The sequence below is a fragment of the Vespa crabro genome, chromosome 6, assembly GCF_910589235.1.
Source record: "Vespa crabro chromosome 6, iyVesCrab1.2, whole genome shotgun sequence".
In the NCBI taxonomy this organism is placed as follows: domain Eukaryota; kingdom Metazoa; phylum Arthropoda; class Insecta; order Hymenoptera; family Vespidae; genus Vespa; species Vespa crabro.
The window spans coordinates 5,024,344-5,044,571 of record NC_060960.1 but is presented as its reverse complement, the minus strand read 5'-3'; the positions used below and the strand labels follow the sequence as shown (position 1 = coordinate 5,044,571).

The 20,228-nt window shown below is 25.7% G+C and overlaps 4 protein-coding genes across 8 annotated transcripts; 2 read left to right on the top strand and 2 right to left on the bottom strand.

Annotated features, from left to right (window-relative positions):
• Window positions 1-261: 261 nt before the first annotated feature.
• Window positions 262-3,807, top strand: LOC124424836 (eukaryotic translation initiation factor 4E-binding protein). The gene is made up of 3 exons (XM_046964370.1): window positions 262-712; window positions 3,112-3,264; window positions 3,361-3,807. Exons 1-3 carry the CDS (start codon window positions 571-573, stop codon window positions 3,408-3,410), a joined length of 345 nt encoding a protein of 114 aa, XP_046820326.1. The 5' UTR covers window positions 262-570; the 3' UTR covers window positions 3,411-3,807.
• Window positions 3,808-3,941: 134 nt separating this feature from the next.
• Window positions 3,942-5,590, bottom strand: LOC124424831 (stimulator of interferon genes protein). Of its 3 annotated transcripts, none has more exons than XM_046964350.1 (2): window positions 5,451-5,590; window positions 3,942-5,093 (listed from the first exon to the last, which is right to left on the bottom strand). In XM_046964350.1, the coding sequence occupies exon 2, from the start codon at window positions 5,091-5,093 to the stop codon at window positions 4,020-4,022; it is 1,074 nt and encodes a 357-aa protein (XP_046820306.1). In that variant the 5' UTR covers window positions 5,451-5,590; the 3' UTR covers window positions 3,942-4,019. The 3 variants fall into 3 exon arrangements, with proteins under 3 accessions (XP_046820306.1, XP_046820305.1, XP_046820308.1); XM_046964349.1 differs by having other exon boundaries at window positions 3,942-5,096; window positions 5,451-5,563; XM_046964352.1 differs by having other exon boundaries at window positions 3,942-4,687; window positions 5,052-5,543.
• Window positions 5,591-6,021: 431 nt separating this feature from the next.
• Window positions 6,022-16,307, top strand: LOC124424829 (macoilin-1). Of its 2 annotated transcripts, none has more exons than XM_046964346.1 (12): window positions 6,022-6,263; window positions 8,113-8,254; window positions 8,577-8,703; window positions 8,797-8,926; window positions 9,074-9,140; window positions 9,251-9,452; window positions 9,558-9,813; window positions 9,909-10,154; window positions 10,544-10,702; window positions 10,794-11,072; window positions 11,260-11,453; window positions 11,706-16,307. In XM_046964346.1, exons 1-12 carry the CDS (start codon window positions 6,022-6,024, stop codon window positions 11,966-11,968), a joined length of 2,307 nt encoding a protein of 768 aa, XP_046820302.1. In that variant the 3' UTR covers window positions 11,969-16,307. The 2 variants fall into 2 exon arrangements, with proteins under 2 accessions (XP_046820302.1, XP_046820301.1); XM_046964345.1 differs by having other exon boundaries at window positions 10,526-10,702.
• A 1,102-nt stretch (window positions 16,308-17,409) lies between these two features.
• On the bottom strand, window positions 17,410-19,407 carry LOC124424832 (m7GpppX diphosphatase). 2 transcript variants are annotated; one of them, XM_046964353.1, is made up of 5 exons: window positions 19,264-19,407; window positions 18,759-19,174; window positions 18,542-18,687; window positions 18,010-18,346; window positions 17,410-17,684 (listed from the first exon to the last, which is right to left on the bottom strand). In XM_046964353.1, exons 2-5 carry the CDS (start codon window positions 19,114-19,116, stop codon window positions 17,506-17,508), a joined length of 1,020 nt encoding a protein of 339 aa, XP_046820309.1. In that variant the 5' UTR covers window positions 19,117-19,174; window positions 19,264-19,407; the 3' UTR covers window positions 17,410-17,505. The 2 variants fall into 2 exon arrangements, with proteins under 2 accessions (XP_046820309.1, XP_046820310.1); XM_046964354.1 differs by having other exon boundaries at window positions 18,759-19,187; window positions 19,264-19,359.
• Window positions 19,408-20,228: the final 821 nt, after the last annotated feature.

Sequence of the window (20,228 nt, the reverse complement as noted above, 5' to 3'; positions counted from 1 at the left end):
TTTCATACGACGTACATTTATCAATAAAAAAAACCGCCATACTAAATAAATTTTTTTCGACAATAAAACAAATTTAAGTAAAAATACTTGGAGAGGAAAGTATTAGCGACAAGAAAAAATAAAAAAAATATACTAAGATGGCAGAATTAGTATTTCCGTCTTAAAAAAGCACGAAGGTATTGAGTATATACTATCTTAGTTTTTTTTTTACTTTAAGGCGAAGAAAATAGTTATTATCAGCGGTGCTGTTGAGTAGATACTGCCTTGTTCATTATCATTCGTAACGGCCATCGCCGTTCTTCCAATCGTGCTCTTCTGATCTTTAGGTTATGAAGAGCGCATGATACGCTGAACAAAACGTACACATGCGTAATCTACGATCGTAAAAGCATTGAAACGGTGACACGCGATAGTTATCGATAATCACGTTCTGTAAGAGAATCCTTAATCGACGTAGTATTGAAGTTGCTTTTACATATTGCGCAGCGAGTTTCTTATCACTAATAGCAGCGAATCGTTAAAGACATCACCTTTGTTTTCTTGATAAAACGATTCAACGAAAGAAAAACGATGTCAGCATCTCCAATCGCAAGACAAGCTACCCAAAGTCAAAGTATACCCTCGAAAAGAATTGTTATCGACGATCCTAAGCAATTACCAGCAGACTACTCTTCCACTCCAGGGGGTACACTTTATTCGACAACTCCAGGAGGTAAAATCGTATTCTTAATTTTTATTTTGCTATCCCTTTGTGCCTATTTTTTTATTTGTTTATTTTATCAATCGATCGATCGATTATCACATTCATAGTAACAATAAGAATGCGCCATCCGCTTTTTCGAAATACAGATAAAAGTAAATTTCTATTTATTCAGTAATGATTTGAAATTTTAAACATGTTTGGACACATTCAGTGAATAAAAGAAAACAAGCAAATATTTAAAGTATTATTGAATCAATTTAAAATTTTAATTTGATCCTTGGATAAATTAAAAATATTTTCGTTAAATTTCATCATCCTGGAATTATTAAAAAAAAAAAAAAAAATGAATTATTCATATATCTATAAAAATCAGAAACTTCGAATTTTAAATGTTAAAAGCGAATCGAACGAACGGAACAAATCTCTGTTGTAGACGACAATTCGATCGTAAATTTGTTTAATATCGAAACAAGATAAAAATGAACTTTCGAAAACGTTCGTCTCTTAGTTCGTACACGTGTTATTTTCGATAAAATCATCTCTTGTTCGTGATATTGGAATACGTATCATATCGACCTTTCTTACCTCGATTCCATAATTACATTATTTCTTGTCAACTTGCCAAAATGCTAAAAGTAAAATTTATATTCCTTTATGTAACTTTTAGTAAATTAATCAAAAGTACGAATACGATAAATGAGGATAATAAAGATTTACACTGCAACTTCGAGTAAGATACTGCAAATAGAACATCATAATGATTGACTATTGAATTGTCAAAATCGAGTTTTTTTTATTATTGATTAAAGAATGAATAATGAGTAATGAATAATGAATAATTAAAAAAATGACGACACGTATGTGCATGTTAAATTAATCGGATAAATAGTGTGATATAAATTTTTCATCAAACGATTAATATTGCGATTAATATTACTTTCAAAATTTTAAAGACCGACGATCGCTTGTAGAAACAATTTAAGGAAATGCTAAATAATTGATAAAAGACAAATAAACGTCCTTTTTTAATTAATTTGAGATGAAATAAAATTTTCTTTTCTTTAGGAAATTGTAACTTATTTTAATTACTATTTTCAGTAAAAAAAGTGAATATTAGTTTACTATATATTAGTTCGATAATAGTTTATTTTAAGAAAATTTGTTTGTTGATAAGATGGAATCGTTCAATATTGAACCTTTTTCAAACTTAATTACAATAATATCAACATGAAAGATATAAATGAGCCACGTTATAAAGTTGCGTATCATTTATCGGTTATGTAACTTCATCTTCAGTTTATATATATATATACTTTGTTTATAGTTTGTTAATATTTTTGCAATTGCCAATATTTTTATATCCATTTTAAATCGTTTTAATAGAAAATATATAAATATTAATTTTTAGATAAAATTATATTTTTCGAAACAGTATAATAATTAATAAATTTTGAAGAAACAATTGCTTTTATTTTCAATGGATTCAAGAAAGGAATATCTAGATAAAGAAATTATATCCATTTTTTTTTTTTTTTTTTGACTAATTATCGTTACTTATTTCAAATTATTTATATTCATATAAACGATAAATCATGTCGGACAGTATCTCACTGTAATAAGCGCGCGTGTGTAAATATACATATGTACGTATAAGTCAAGGACACAAGAATTGCTTCGATGTCTTCTTAACGCGCACATGTTTTGTTGTATGCTCGCTGGCATAAAAATTAACTATGTAGCAACTGAAATTTTATAATTTATGCATTGTGAAAATAAGCTTAGTTTATAGATGTCATAATTTTAATATCACAGGTATTATTTAATTTTTCTTCCTTTTATTTATACAGAATTTATTAATATGTATATAATAAGAAATTTCGTTTAAAATGAGATTTTTTGTTTATTCAATAACAAGTATATAAGCATGTAACAGTACTTCTTATCATATGTGCATTTGTAAATATTCATAACTTCAGCTTTAATTTATTGTAATTATTGTTCTTATGTATATTTTTATGATAGTAATCTAAATTGTAGGAGTAGTAAAAAAAAAATATTTTGCTATTTTAATCAGTTTTATATTTTAAAGGCAAACGTTTTTATTGTTTTACAATTTTTTGAAGAAAGCAATTAGTTGACTATTGCATATGTTGCAATACTGTTCTAATAGGATTGCTTGGATAATTTTATTAATCCTTCTATTTCTTTCATTCTTATCACCATGGAAATGTACTTGTATAAATAGATGTATTGTAGTCCAATTGAGAAATTAATATAAAATTTTTTCGTTTTTAACAATATTTAAAGAAATATTTGCAATATAAAATAGACAATAAAAAAAAGACAATATTAAAATTTATGATTACTATAATTAAGATCATAATAATAATGATAATATTATTGTATAGGTACTCGTATCGTTTATGAACGTGCTTTTTTGATGAATTTACGAGACTCACCAATATCACGTACTCCACCACGAAGTATACCATCCATACCTGTGGATCTTTTGAAGGTTACACCAGCTATTGTGACACCTGCCAAGATATCCGCTGCTAAAGGTCATTTCACATCTAAGAAAACAATTTTTAAATATATTCATATGTAAAATATCAATATTTAAATGCATTAACACTATAATAATATTAATATTTCAGACACATTGATGATTGAAGAATCTCCAGAACAATTTGAGATGGATATGTAAAATGGAAAAACTTGCAATCAGATTTTGTGGTTCTAAATGTGTTCATCTTCTAGCCATCTACGGCTGTGCTTATATAATATACCTACTGGTATTAAAATTGTGTGATTGATTCTTTGGGTATATCATTAATAATTTTATTGTAAACGTTTATTGTAGACCATTGGTCTTAATAGGTGATAATGTTTATTAATGAACTAATGAATATGAAAAATATTGAATATATTGAATCAATGACATATTTTTTAATATATGTATAAAGTGTAAAGTTACAAAAAGAAATTTTAATTGCAACTGATAATAGTAGCGACAATAATGCTTTATTTCAAAATTCTATATATATATCATTTTGTATCTTGATTCTTAAGAACATTAATGAATAAATGATATTTTTCATAAATCTTATCAGTATCACATTAATTATAAAATTTACTGATTTTTCAGGATTTCAGGTATTTTATTTAAACATACATAGATTACATTATAATAATATTATAAATTTTAATGTCTTATATGAAAAATAAATTCTATCCGTTTTAAAAATAAATGCATTTTTATTTGTTATTTTTATCTGGATAACAGAATTTTATATAATATTATGTATAATTAGTTTTAATCAGTATGATTTGTGTACTCTGAATCTTTTAATATTGATATTCTCTTAAGAATAACTTCTGCAATATTTACTTTAGTCCCATCAGAATTGTAATCTTCATAATAAATCAATTCACATAAGTCTCTGCAATCTAGATCATTATATATCAATTCTTTTAATTTTAAATAAAATGCTTCTATTATCTGTCTAGAGTATTTTATATATATTGCAGATTCTGGATGGAAATGTTTTTGCACTTCAAAAAACGTTAGTAAAGGTGTTGCACCTTCAACTGCAAGATATACTGGTTCAATAGAATTCGTGTCTCCACCAGGATAAATTTTATATATGTTATTATGATAAGATCGATTTTTGATTCCAGCTCTGTTTCTTACTTCTTGTTCTAATTCTTGTACATTTTCCATCCACTCATATGAAAGTTGTTTCAGATCTGGAGGTATATACGTTGAAAATGGTATTAGAATAAACAATTTTTTTATTGAAATAATAATATTATGAATGTCTTCAAAATTTTCTAATTTTTCATATATGCCTTTATTCTCTGTACCAGTGGATGGTAAAATAATTCTCAAATAACCATAGTAATAATTATAAGCCATTCCAGTTCCATAATCCAGTCCATTCATATTAATAACATTTGTATTTAAATTTTGTTGTGATGAGACTGGTATTTTAAACAGAATAATTACAAAATAATATAAACATATAAATGATATATTGTTGTATCTCCAAATATAAGAAAATCCGTCGTCAATTGTTTGTAAAGTAATAAAGATGATACATATCCCAATAGCAATTTTATATTTAAGTGACATTTCCAACAATTGTATCCCATTCAATTTCAAATTTTTATTTAACAGATTACATAGTTGTATTGTCAAATCACGCAATATATACATTATGATAAGTATTGATATAATGTAACATATGTTGCATATCGTTGAAGTGATATTATCGTCATACTGTATCATAATAGCTATTACAATAAGTGTAATTTCTAAAATATAATACAAGACATTTAAACTCACGTAAAATGAATTAAATACATTCTTGATAGATAGATGCTCCATCTTCTTGATATACAATATAATAAAAATTAGGTTAAAATATGATCTATTAAAATATTAAAAAATTATTGATGCGATGATTATGTTTAAAATTAAACTATTGGATAATACATTGAGGATGAAGTTACGTTAAATTATTAAATCTTATTGCAAACTTAGAAAAGACTATCATCGCAAAACTTAGAAAAAACTATATCGCAAAACTAACGAACACTAAGAAAATAAAAATTTCTATAGAACTCTATACCAATCTATACATATGATAGTATCATGAGATAAAGCTTTGCTCTTAATCAAACGTTTTATAATTTTTTAAGATAGACGCGTTTAAAGCCTTTTGTTTTGTAACACAACGATTACCTAGAAATGGTGACTTTATTGTATTATCACGTACGATCCCGTATATACATACATACAAGAAAACAGCTGATACGATTTACTAGCCGCGTGCAACTGTCTAATGAGGAATAGTGGGTGACGAGAGAAAGGGAGAAGAGAAATTAGAGGTGGGATAGAAGGGAGACAACGAGAGGTACCTGCTGCAGGAGTGAGAAGTTGCGAAAGGAAGAAGGAAGAGAAAAGAGGACAACTATACAGACATTTAGTTGCCAGGAGAGAGCGCCGTTGGTGTAAGTGGAAAGTGCCGATGGAATCGTGTACGGTCGGGAGACATCTACGATCGATAAAGGCTTCAACACGGAACCGTTTGCGAAAGAAATCGTAATTGAAAATTCGTCTCTCGTGCACTAACTTCGCGCGCATTTAGATAATATTGACACGTGCCGATATCGTCCAATCGATCGTTTTATCTTTTAAACGTTTTTGTTAGAAGCGATTAATATCGGATACGTATTTTAAAACGCCATGTACCATAATGACCAATCAGCTGCTTGGTAAACCATCGTGAGACCTCGAATCTGTCCACAGACGAATGACAACAAAAGAGACTGATAGAAGTCGCGCGCGCGAGAGAAAGAGAGAGAGAAAGACAGAGTGCGTTTTTTCACGACTTCCCGGAGGATTTCTGGTTTTTTCCGTTCTGTTACACGCCGCGAATAACGTCGCCTTGGTAGTGGTGAAAGTGTCGAAGAATATGAAGAGAAGAAATGTCGAGTGCGGTAAGCTTCGGAGGCCCTTGAAACGTAACAAGCTCACCGAGGGGATTTACGGAAGGTAAATTTTCGCCGCCATATGCGTCTACATTGGAATGGCCGTTCTTAAAAATAACCAAAAATCTGATCATCATATCTGTGAGAGAACGTATGCAAACTTCTCATCCTAAAACTACTGCTAAATATTTTATCGGTGAAATGCGTTTATCCATCAACCCTGCTGGACGGTGATTCTGGATTTGCGCTCGCTTTGGGAACTTTCTGTGTTACATGGCTTATCTATTTAACAAAACTTCAACCATGTGTTCTTGTTTTTCCAGTATAAAACGATTTTAAAGTGTAGTGCTACTTCTTAGGTATTACTGTATGACATATTTTTTGAAATCATATATACATAAAATATAGAAGCTTTACTCGACAAGCTCAATCAATGTTTTTAATGCAAGAAATTTCTGTGAAAGACTAGTTGTTATTTGTCATTTCATATATTGGTATAGTTTTAACATATTATGTAATTCGTTTATTACTACATGACATAAGAACAAGATCTACATGATATGAATCTGTTGTATTTGTTTATGTTATATACCGTATTATTTTTCTCTTTATTACTAGGATTATCTACTATTTAATCAAATATCTATAATATAATATAATGTTTATAATATAATTTGTAGTCCACATATACAAAAGTTTATAAAGAGTTCATAAAAATTTATTTTTTCATGTAAACGTATCATTTTCCTTTTTTGTACGTGTAAACAAATCTTATTCGTTAAAATATAATATGTCCATTTATACTACAAAATATTCATACAATATTATGCAATTATTAAGTATATAATATGTACTATAGATTATAAATTATTTGAGATCAAAAATATAAAGATAATAAATAATAATTTTAGATGACTATAGACATTTAAGATTGAACAATATCTATTCATTGTAGAAGGATAAATTATTAATAGATTTTTATTTAAAAGATGCATTCTATAAAATAATCATTCAAAATATATAGTCACTAATCATTGTTTATACTACCCATGAAATGTGTAATATAAACCAAACATAATGTGTTTGGTTTAAATGCATACATGTGATTATTTTTTTAACTATTTTGAATTATTTTTTATACCAAAATTATTTGATTTAAAAGTTAAAATATGACCATGTTCTTAGATATTTTTATAGAGTCATTATTTTAATATCATTTTGATTCGTTCAAATGGAACAGTGTATTTATATTATTTTATCATAGTAATATGAGATTTTTAGATGAATTCAACAAGGAGTAAAATATGTATTTTTTATAATTTATTTTCTTTTTTTCTTTTTTCAAAATATTACAAGGAACATAAAGCATGTATAAGAAATGTATATAAATTTCAATAAAGAAATTTTAGTTTTGAGAACTATAGTAATATATATATATATATATATATATATATATACATATATATTGTGAATGAAAGGAATTTTTCTATATATATTTATTTATTTATTTATTTATTTCTATATATATTCTTTTTTATATATATTGTAAATAAAGGAATCTTATGATTCTATCAAGATGTGTGGTTTTTGTAAATATACCATACTTTTTAAATATTTTATAAAGAAATTTTAATATACTATCAAATAAACCTAATATAAATATATTGTTCCACATTAAAAAATAAAAATGATATTAAAATCTTTACAAATAATGACTTCATAAAATATTCAAATACATCATTATATTTTCTTTTTTAAATCAAACAAATTTAATATACAAAATATTGTTGTATCTTTGATTACCAAAAAATTATGCATATGTATATGCTTAGTGACATGTTATATACTAATATATGTATAATATTAGTATGATATTATAGCTCTATGTTCGTAATATATGATTTTTATTTCAGTACTTTGCTTTATCTGAAGTTCCTTCTACTATGGGCCATGGTGATTTTAGCAGATTTCATTCTAGAATTCCGCTTTGAATTTTTATGGCCTTTTTGGCTTCTCCTCCGAAGTGTTTACGATTCTTTTAAATACCAAGGCTTGGTAAGTAATTATTTAATAATATATAATAATTATATTATTATTATTATTATTATTATTATTATTATTATTATTATTATTATTATTATTATTATCATTATTATTATTATTATTATTATATAAAGTTGAAGATGTCTTTATCTGATACTTTAGAAATTAATAAATTCTTATTGATAAATGAGATTTCTATAATAACAGATATTATTATAACATAAGTAATTATGATATTATGTATAATGTATATTAAAATGTACATATTTATATAGTAGGATAGAAAAAACATGAAATATATATTATCTAAATTATATTTTATTTTTATTTTCAGGCCTTTTCTGTGTTTTTTATTTGTATTGCACTTACATCAGATATGATTTGCTTCTTTTTCATCCCTGTGCATTGGCTGTTTTTTGCTGCCAGCACTTATGTTTGGGTGCAGTATGTTTGGCACACAGGTATGTATAATATATATATCACAAAAATTATGTATATCAAGAAAACTATTGTTAATATCATGAAAAACTAATATAGAAAAATTTACTTAATAGATAAAGGAGTGTGTTTACCAACTGTGATGCTGTGGCTATTATTTCTGTATATAGAAGCAGCAGTTCGGTTAAGAGATTTGCGGCATATGCCATTTCATTTGGATCTCTGTCGGCCATTTGCAGCACATTGGTAAGTCTTTCTTCTTATTTATTATATACAATATTCAAATAAAATTGTTTAATAATTTAAAAGTTTTATAAATTGTTACAATGGTAATTGGAAATAATAATCAATGAAATATATTATTTTATATTATGAATTTTTATTTTTTTTCAGCATTGGCTATCCTGTAGTTACATTAGGTTTCGGTTTTAAGAGTTATGTTGGTTATAGAATGAGACAGGTTAGTTGGATATACAATCGTTTTGTTTAAATCAATGAGATAAAATATCTTCATCAAGATATTATATTTAATCTATAATTGTCAGTTATTTTTCACTTGCTTTTTATTAGAGAAAACAAAAAGATGTTGCAAAGGAAAATGAGTTCTACCTGCAGTTGTTACAGCAGGCTCTTCCTGTAGAACAGCAGACAACAAGTTTGCAGCAAATTCAGTCACAAGCACAGCATGTTAATGCATCATTAGAGCAACATACAAGAGCACAATCGCAAAGATTAAATTCACAATATAATCCAAGTCCTGAAAAAAGCAAAGGTAATTTGTATTTACTTTAAAAAATATTATGTTATTTATAAAGGTATATTTAATGTGATAATATATTTATTTACATGTAAATAATTGTGTATTTTATGTTTTCAGGAAACAATACTTGTGTTGAAGCAAATGTACAAAATGGTGGATTGCAAAATGGTACACAGTTTATGTTACAGACACAAAGTACCACTATGAAAAGTAATCATAGAAAATCTTTAGACAAAGGTGAAAAACAAGAAGACCAACACAATAAACATACCATAACAAATGTATCACAGTCTGATAAAAGTGATAAAAGATTTATACATACAAATGGGTCTACAGTATCACACAATGATGTGCAGTTTATTGAAAGAGTCGGGTAAGAAATTTGTTATAAATGCATACATTTGTATTGTAAACAGATTTAAATGTCTGCTTAGAAACAAACCAAAAAAGGAATGTTTTATAATGCAGATCAGTGAATGATTTTGATGTAAATGAAATTGACAAAGACAAGTCAGTTAAAGGTGGAGCTTGTGGTCACACAAATGTAAGATCACAGTCTAATGGATCAGTAACAGGAAAGTGGAATAATGTAAAAGAAAATAGAGATGCATCTTCGACTGTTAATGTTCAACGTGAACGTAATACTCGTAAAATCAAAAGTGCCACTGATACTACAACTGAGCAACAGAAGCAACAAGATGAATATTGTCAAAGGTATCATTTATTTCTTTTATTTAAATCGTACTTTATATTTATCACTAATTTTATTTATTATTATATTAAATTCGATTTTTCATTATTATTAAATAACTATAATAATATAAAGATATATATATATATATATATATATATATATATATATATATATTTCAAATAATATATATATATATATATATATATATATTTCAAATAATATCTTTTTTATTTCTTGTTCCTATAATATTTATGTTATAATCATGAAAAGGTTTTGATATTTCTATAATAAATGAAATATATAATATACATGTTTGTGTGCGCTTTATAGTCATTATTTTGCTAGATTATACTGCCTGTTTCTTAGGCATAATTTAATGTCGTTCAAATAGGTTACTGGTGTGTCGCAGGCTCGAGGCAGATATTAAACGCTTGAAGTCAGATTTACAATCAAGTCGACAAGTGGAACAAGAGCTACGATCACAAATTAATACATTAATAAATGGGGAACGTCAGGCAAAAGGAGATATTCAACAGCTTCAGCATGATAATGATCAATTACAAAGCAAGTGAGTAGTTAATATATATTATTTTAACTATATCTCATATTTTCTTTGAGACGATATTATCTATATATATTGTCTGATACATAATTTTTAGATTGCATGGATTGGTAACAGCTAGACAATTAGATAAACAAACAATGTCGTCACTAGAAAAGCGGATTGCAGAAGAACGAAAACAGCGCACTGCTTGTGAGGCATCCTTAGTTTCAGAAAGACGGGCACGGAGAGCTGCAGAGGAGGCACGTTCTGCTATCCCACCGCCTCCACCGCCACTTGTTAGACAAGAATGTACAGATACATGTAAGAATAAAAGAGTGCAAATGGAGCAAGATCTTAAAAATCTTCGACGAGAAGTTAAAACAAAAGAAGAACGGTATGAATAAAAATTAATTCTTTTAGAAACAATGTTGCTAGTTTACATATAATTGTTAAATAATTTTATACGTAGTTCTTACAATATAATAGAATAAAAATGATCAAAATATCAATATTTTATATTACTATATAATTGGTATATTTTATTCTTATATTACTAATTATTATTATTTCTAATAATCCAGATGTAATGCACTTGAAAAAGATGCAACTCGTTGTAAAGAAAATCAAAGAGAGTCCGAGATTTTGCTTGGAGCACTAAACGAATTACAAGAAAAAACTAGACATTTGGAAAACAGTTTGAGTGCAGAAACTCGAATAAAACTAGATTTGTTTTCAGCACTTGGAGAAGCAAAACGTCAGTTAGAAATCAGAGAAAGTAAGCAACTGTCAGTTTAATCTTATTTATATAGTAATTTTTATCAATTTTATTAATTATTAGGGAAAAGGCTTTTCTTTTTCATTTTGTTTTCTGAAAGTAATTTTGTAATACCAATATAAATGATTTTCTTTAAGAAGAGACAATATTACTTTTAAAGATTTCTTTTTCCTGAACTAAAATCAATAATAAAAATTATATTATACATGAATCTTCTTATATAAAATAAATTTCTTATTTTTCTTTCAATAGGTTTAATAAGATCTCAAGAAAAAGAAATTGAAATGCTCAAAGCAAAAATAGCTCAGGACTTAGCTGTGATGCCACAAGATACATTTGGTTCTGCACCAACTTGTGCAACGTCCAAACTTCGATTAAATAGTGAAGTACGAGTAACAGGAACAAAAATACGTACGAACGAAAGCAGTTGTCCAGGTTGTACTGTGTCAAATTTGGATCCAAATGCAACAGCATACACGCCTAAGAGCTCCTTAGTAGCATCTACTGAAGCTTAAAAACACACTTTTCTTGTTACATCAAAGCCTACCAATAGTAGGATAAAAGCATGTTTCTACTTTGTTTCTTCGTGGAAATTTTTTTTTTTTTTTTTTTTTTTTTTTTTTGGGAGTTTCTCATAATAGTAAATATTATATATCAAATGTATTCACAGTAATACAAGTGGTTGTAAAATTATGAGTACTCCATATTCTATAAACTTTTTTGTTAAACTTTTTATAATGCAAATATTTGTATTTTTTTTTGTTTTTTTAGTAATAGTTTAGTTACAAAAGAATTTATTAAATTTCGCAAGTAGAAATTTTTTTTATGCCTTCCATAAGAAGCTTCAGAAACATGTTTTATATCATATTATCATCAAGAAAAATGTGGCGTTATTTACATTACTAATGATCATAGGGCATAACGAATACTGGATATATGAATGTTGAAAATCCAGTGATATCTTAACATGTAACTCTTATGCTGTAGATTGATCTTGCAAATATCATGGCTTGAATTGTTTATTAATTATAATGATTATTGAAATGTTTATACATAATATATTAAATCGTGATATGGAAAGATGGAATTAGAACTAATATTTCAAGAATCTTTAATTATTATAAAAATTACAACATCAACGCTTAATGAGAAGTTTTTATTTTAATTTTTTCTAATAAATTAACTTTCAAATAAAGATGATTTTTCATCATGATGTTGAAACTAAATTTTTTTATAGAATTATGAACGTTGATATTAAATATTTATAAGAAATTAAATTAATAAATTTTTATAGGTTTAATACAGGTTTAGAATGTATACTGTAAATGTATATTGAATATATTGTAAAAAGATATTTCTTAGGATAATTTAAATTTTTAAATCTTTATTGAAATGTAACAGTTACAAGTTTGGTGTCTGCAAGCAATCTTTCTACAACATATGCCTATGACGACTTGTTGGTGACATAAATTCATATGCAAGTCGTATTCCGAAGCTAGTCCACTATACAAACTGTATTTAATGTCATCGGCGAATGAAGCCATTTTAAGTTATGTGATCATCATTTGAAGAGTGCCCATTAACATGCAAGAAGAAAGGTTTATTATGTATCATCAAAGTAAACGACAAGAGGCATCAAATTCACTTTAGGTAACCTTGTCTGTTTCGATACTCATTTTTGTAAGTTTTATGTAATTTTTCAATATCTTTATTTTTAGTTAAATTTTGTACGTATTGGCTTTCAAACGGTACAAAGTAGGTGTATTTTATAATAGGTCAACAAAAGGTATAAAAATTACGATGTAATAACAGTAGACACTTATAAAAATTTTAAATTAAGATTAAATAATGATTTGTAACTTAAAAAAAAAAATGAAATTGCTCTCTGCTAATCTTTTTACATTTTGTGATTAAGACATTGTTTATGTAATGCCACTTTAAATTAAAATTTGTATATGAAATTATTACATGTAAAAAAGTAGATAAGTAATTGGAGTTAATCTGACCTAGTTATTTTTGTATATTTTTCTTTTCTCGTTTTTTTTCATATCGCTCAGCAATAATGACCCAATTACTGAGACTGTCTTAAGGATCGGAATAATAGATAAATAATCCTTTTATATTGTCCAATGTAGTTTTGAGGTAAACAAGCAAAATCTTTCATATCTCCTTACAAATATCTCAAGCTACTGAATTAGATGTAAAGGTAGATGGTACATAATGTTAATGTGATATATGTTATTCTTTGCACAATTATTGTATCACATTAGTGTGTGATTCATCAACAATGTTAAAGGAATATACTAATTTATTCCTTTTTTTTTGCAAAATGGTGCTCCAAAAAAATTATATTATATTCTTACTATTAGGTTTTACGCTTTTGGTTTCCACTATGCACTATATAATTTATTAAAGTGTATATCTATATTCTAAGAGAATTATAAATGTGATGGCATTACGTATGTGATAATATCAGTAGTTATAAATTTCATTTCATTCAATATTTCCTACCCGCGAGAAAGCCAGTACTTATATTATTATTTAAACAAATCAAATCATTAAACATCATGAGACCATTTTTCCATAATTGTATATACGAACCACTGTCATGGCAATGAACTCGTTAACACTTGTGTAGTGGATCATGACCAACTAGTCAGACAAAAGATATTTTACAAGCACAAATATTACAAATACCTAATATTTGTTAAAGTTTGTCTCATGCAAAAAAGTAACATAAGCCATTAATTCTTTTCTGTTGTACTTTATTCATTATATATTTGAATAATAAGTTACCAGTGGTCTTTATTTCCTGGACGATCCAGTTAATGGATTATGAAACAAATTTCATAATAATGCACAATCTGTAATAAAGTTTCAACTTTTTGGAACTAATTTTTTGAATTTTTTGATCTTAAGTTTTCTAAAGATTATATAAACGCTTTCCAAAGTTTAATGGTTTGTAATAATATTTTTACATTCTGATATTATTGCAACAGCTATTATGAAAGTATATAGACCTGAACCCAATGTGATTAAAAAAGAAATTACATTTTACTTTTTTTTATTATACGTTCTATTGTTTTTGTTTTCTAGTAGAATATGTCGAGTGTTAAAGAAATTACACCTACCTTGCTCTTATGAACTATTACAGACTTCCATCTTCACATTTATGTGTAAATACGTAATTGGATAATGTGATGAAAAAAATGTATATAATTAATTGATAAAGGAAGTTCTGGTATATTTAGAGCAAATTATTGAAGCTATAGGGCATTTGCGTGTCTTGGTCAAATTGTTACGCAAGGTTGTAAGTTTAACTTATTATGGCAATGAAGTCTTTTTTCTTCTTTTTCTCTCCTACTATGCGTGCAAATAAGTTATAAATTGATATATACATATCTAATGTTATAATTATATAATGGAACGGATATTTATTTTTTAGATGAATTACAATTTCATATGCAATGTACCTGATAAAGGGTGTACTGCAATATCTTTGGTTAATATATTTATCCTTCATTTCATTTTGACTGAAGGTTGGCACAGAATCATTATTTGTACTATTTATATGAGCAATATCCTTAATATTGAATTGTTGTGATATATGTATATGCAAAAGAAAGACAAATTTTAAAGTATGTTGTACACATCATTTTTTGTGCATATACGCATGTTAGCATAAGTAATATGATAATATTTCTACTTATCATTAAAAAACAAATAATTAACTAATTAGTTAATTGATGAGGATAGTAGGGGTAATTTTTGTATTTGACTGATGTACGAATTTCATATACTATGAAATAATTAGAAGCATAAGTACTTAACATTATCTTCTGCAATTTAATATTCTGTTCTTCTTTGGAGATGAAAGAACGAGATGAGCACAAATTTAGATATCTGTATTTACATCTCTTCCCGAGTATTATGTATATCTTGCAAAATTGTAAAGCCATATGATACAATATTTCGTTAATAAGGACAATAAAGTGCTTCTGTTCTATAAGACTTTCAAGAAATTTTATTGGAGTTCAAGATTAACATGAAAAATAATTAATTTATAAATCTAATATTTTAAATGCTTCCAATATTTCACTATGTACTTACTCATACTTTTATTTAGCATTAAGTTAGCGTGAACATAAGCACTATGTATTTGGTACAAAACAATAACTGATCTCACCATATAATTAGCATGCACGCAAATGCCCTTTACAAAGAATTTGACGTCAATGTATTTATTAACATTTATTAAAAAATCGTATTAATATTTTTGGGTTGAAAATCATACAAATATGTTATATTTGACTTTGTTTTCATGGTGAAAATCAAATATGTACTTTTCCCATTTTTTAATATACAAAAATATCTGTTATTACTAAGAGTTTATATTTCCTTTTTTATCATTATCTTTTGAACTATTTTAGTCCATCTATTTTAAATATACTTCCTATAAATTAAACCTAATTCTTTTTAAATTTGGAATATATATCAATCAAAAAATATGAAAAGCATGAATCAAGTTACATAAATGTATATCTGTAGATTGCAAAATGTTTCACGGAAATTAAATATTTATTCATTTTGTTTATGTTTTCTTTGTATAAAAATTACAAGGAACTTAAATTTATTGTAATTATTTAGTGTACTGTCAAAAATATAAGAACAATAGTAGATATTTATTGAATCTTCAAATGTATTTTATTATTTCTAGGTGTAATATCTAACTACACTCGAAGATATTGTTTAATTCATGCTACATTTTAGAGTACCAATGCATACTGCAATTTCATAACGTTTCTGTATCTTGAAAATATTTGTAAAATGGTTGATATTAAATAGTGAAAAATCTTCATTGTGTACCATGTACCATTATCTGTTTAATAGGAATATTTATTAAAATAAAAATTATAACATGGTATCATACATGATTTATGCAGCATCAGTGCTGGATTAATCTAAAGTATGTTTATCTTAAAGTAACATAATTTTTTTTCGGATACTAATAAATCTAATATGCATACGTACATGTAACTATGCAAAGTAAAGGTATGAAAAGTTTTCATGTTACTCTCAAAACTGTTAAATCATATAGTCATACAAAATGACGAGCATTTATATCGAATATGAAGAGCCACTAATTTTATTATGTCATAAAAAAAATTCTCTGAGAAATATAAAATTAACAAATATAAAACTATCTTTTATATATTAAATTTAATTATCCAAAATTAATGAATGATATTTTCTAATTTCAATTATTATATTAATTCTTAACACATAATTTGTTTAATCTTGCCAAATATCATAAAAAACTAAATATTTTAGCATCGTTTGTTTAGAAAGAAGATTATAGTTTTATAATAATATTCAGTAAATATTGTCCATATCTTATTATTTGTTATAATTATAACTAAATTTGTTTTTATTTTTCTATTGATTTAGATTATATCAATTAAATATATAATAAAACATAAAAATAATTAATTATAATTTTTCATATTTTTTAGTGTTCTATTTTTTAAGTATGCTCTTCTTACTGCATTTCTATATAGTATAAATAGAACTATTACTTTGTATCATTTATGTAAGAACATTGTATAATACATCTCAATTTGAGTCTTTTTTTCTGTGATAATTGGATTCCATATTAGTGAAAAATGAATAAGAAAAATTATTCAGTAATATATCATCGAATTGTTCTTCTTTATGTTGAAATATCAGCTAATGAGAGATGTATGATATATGAAACAAATATTGATAAATACAAAGTATATAATTTCTTTTTCACTTTTATGTAAAACTTGAAATATTTTAGAATAAATAAACTACAATTTATTAAACTAATAAACTACAATTTATAGTTTATAAAATATAGAGATATAATGCTTCCATTAAATATCATTTATTTGCCTAATGTTACATTACAAAATATAAGGAAAGTAATTTTACATTTTTTAATAATCCATATATTTTATTTTTTGTTATAATATTATATATATATATATATAATGCTTGTCATAAAATACTTTTATTTTACAGATCTTACTTATGTTTCTTCAGATTCAGATTTCTTTTTTCCCACAATTCCATGTTCCCGAAATTTAGCGCATAATAAATCTCCTTCAAATACCAAAAACGAGAGTATACACTTTGTGTAGTAGTCTGGCATTAATTCTAGATTATTTATAACAGTGGATAAAAGATGTGCCCTGTCAACATGTACTCCTATTTTGAAAAAAAAACAAATAAATGTCATATAATGCATAGATTTTTTAATTTTTATATGATGTAAGCAATAATTGCAAAATTTATTAATTTTAAAGAAAAACATTCAACTAAAATATTTTATTTATATGATCTATTTTTGATATCTTGTGTTTTATATATATATATATATGTAGATTTAAATAGTAAACAAATATGATTATCTATTTGCTTATTTTTTAACTAATTTAAAAATATAAATTGTTAATAATTTCTTATTGCTATCTTTCTTTTTCATTATATATACAAAAAATATAAAGAATGAATTAGATGCTAATATATTTACCTGGAGTTTCAAACATAAGATAAGAAAAATGGACATGTAAATAATAATATGATGGTTGATAATGAAGATATATCCTAAGTTGGGACGCAGGTATATTGTACTTTTCAGATATACATGCTATTCCAGCATCTCGTATATTTCTCAATAGCGGAAGATGAGATGCATTTAATTCTCTCATAGATCTAACTTTCTGGAATGGAAGAGCTAAAAGTTTAAGTGTTTGTGGTTGTCCATCCCACTTCAAGTCTGGTACCATTACAAAACCTGTTTCTTTATTTGTATCCTCATATACAATTTTATTTTGTTCAGCTTTATGGGCCAAAATATTATCTATCCACTAAAATTAGTAAAGATGAAGAATATAAACTTAAATATCATATCTTTATTCGATATGTTTTATTCAATTTGATTACTAAAATATTCCTTTTACTTTGAATATGATTATATCTTTTTTATAAACACACACACACACACAGACATGAATATATATAATTGTTTCATTAATGAAATTAATATATATATATATATATACCTCTAAAGAAAATTGTTGTGATGTAATATGAGGTAAAGTAATTTTTTCATATAATTCATATGTCTCATTTACGATATGTAATTCCTTTTTTTTGAATTTCTCAATGTGTTTTGGTGTAGCAGGATGTATTAACAATACATTTAAACCTTAAATTACAATATACAGTTAAGTATATTAGGCATTCATTATATATATAATAGAATGTATATTAACTTACCATTATATTCTTTTATTGGAAAACACCTATAGTTTCCATAAATGTGATTACTAAAAACTTTTTGAATAGTTGTGTCTTTATTAAAGAATCCTTGTTTCAAAAAAAGTTCGTCCGTCGGAAAAGTTGTCTTTTCTAATGAAAGAATAGCGGGACTTTCGCTACCTTTAAAAGTACCTTCAATATAAATTTGTTTTCTTGTATTATTATTTTGTAATATCCTTTTCATTTCAAAAGTAGATAAATTTATTTCGGCTTCATGCAAGCTATCATCATTTTTGGCGGTATTTTCGATTTCTATTTTAATTTTTTTCGCTGGAGGGCATTCTCCCTCATCGGCATCCACGCACTGATCCGCCATATTTATAAAATGCGTTCGATATACTTTACGTGATACAAAAATTGTTTTATTTCACTACCTGTAATTTGAAACTAGTATACTTTGTCAAATTTGTTCACTTTGGTATGAATAGTATTTTAGATAACACTTAAAATACATCACAATTACCTTTAACAAGTATTTTACTGATTTTTATTTTTACACAGTAATCACAACATTAAGATAGTATAATATTGCACTTTGATATTACTAGATAGTACAATAATATTGCCTGCTTACATGCTAAATCACACGTCATGTATATGGCCAATCATTTTCACAGTATAACTCCTATATATAGGAAAGGACCAATCAAGAAAGAGATTAGTCAATATTTAATTCTGTAATTATTGATGGTATTTTAATGATTATTTTCATATTCATAATTTATCATAAGATATTCTTGCTCTTTTTTATGATATAATTGCATAGTAAAATATTTAATTGTTTCTAAATAACATTATGGATTGTTATTTTTTGTTATAATAGAAATTTGTCTTAATTAAAATATTTAATAGAATCATGTTCTTCTCATAAATGTTATATTTTTAAGTAGAAAATATAATAAATATTAATAATGAACCATAATAAGTAAACAATGCTTTTAAACGATTTTTTAAAACAATTGTTTTTGGATCATTAATATAAGCACTCAATTAAGATTAACATATTTCTCTACAATTCAACAAAGGATCAAAGCTATTGTAAAAATATAAAAAGATAAAGTATTAATAAGAATCAGTTAAGGATATCAAATCTAGTAATTTTTCTTATTGTAATGTAATTTTTGAAACCAATAATCAAAGCTTAAACTATACTAATTTATTTTTATACAATAACATAATTCAAAAGGAAATTGTATATTATTGAAATGTTAACAATTTAAAGCTATTGTAATATTTCGTAAGGAATAAAAAACTTTATGATAAAAACATTATTTTCATTGCAAGAATATAAAACGCATAAATTATACATTTTTATATTTTATTTGATATATTTTCATTAAAGAATTTAGTTTATATTAATACGTTAAATCAAAAACCCAAATAATTACATTTGTTCCGAAATATAAATAAAAATTATGCTTTGAGTCA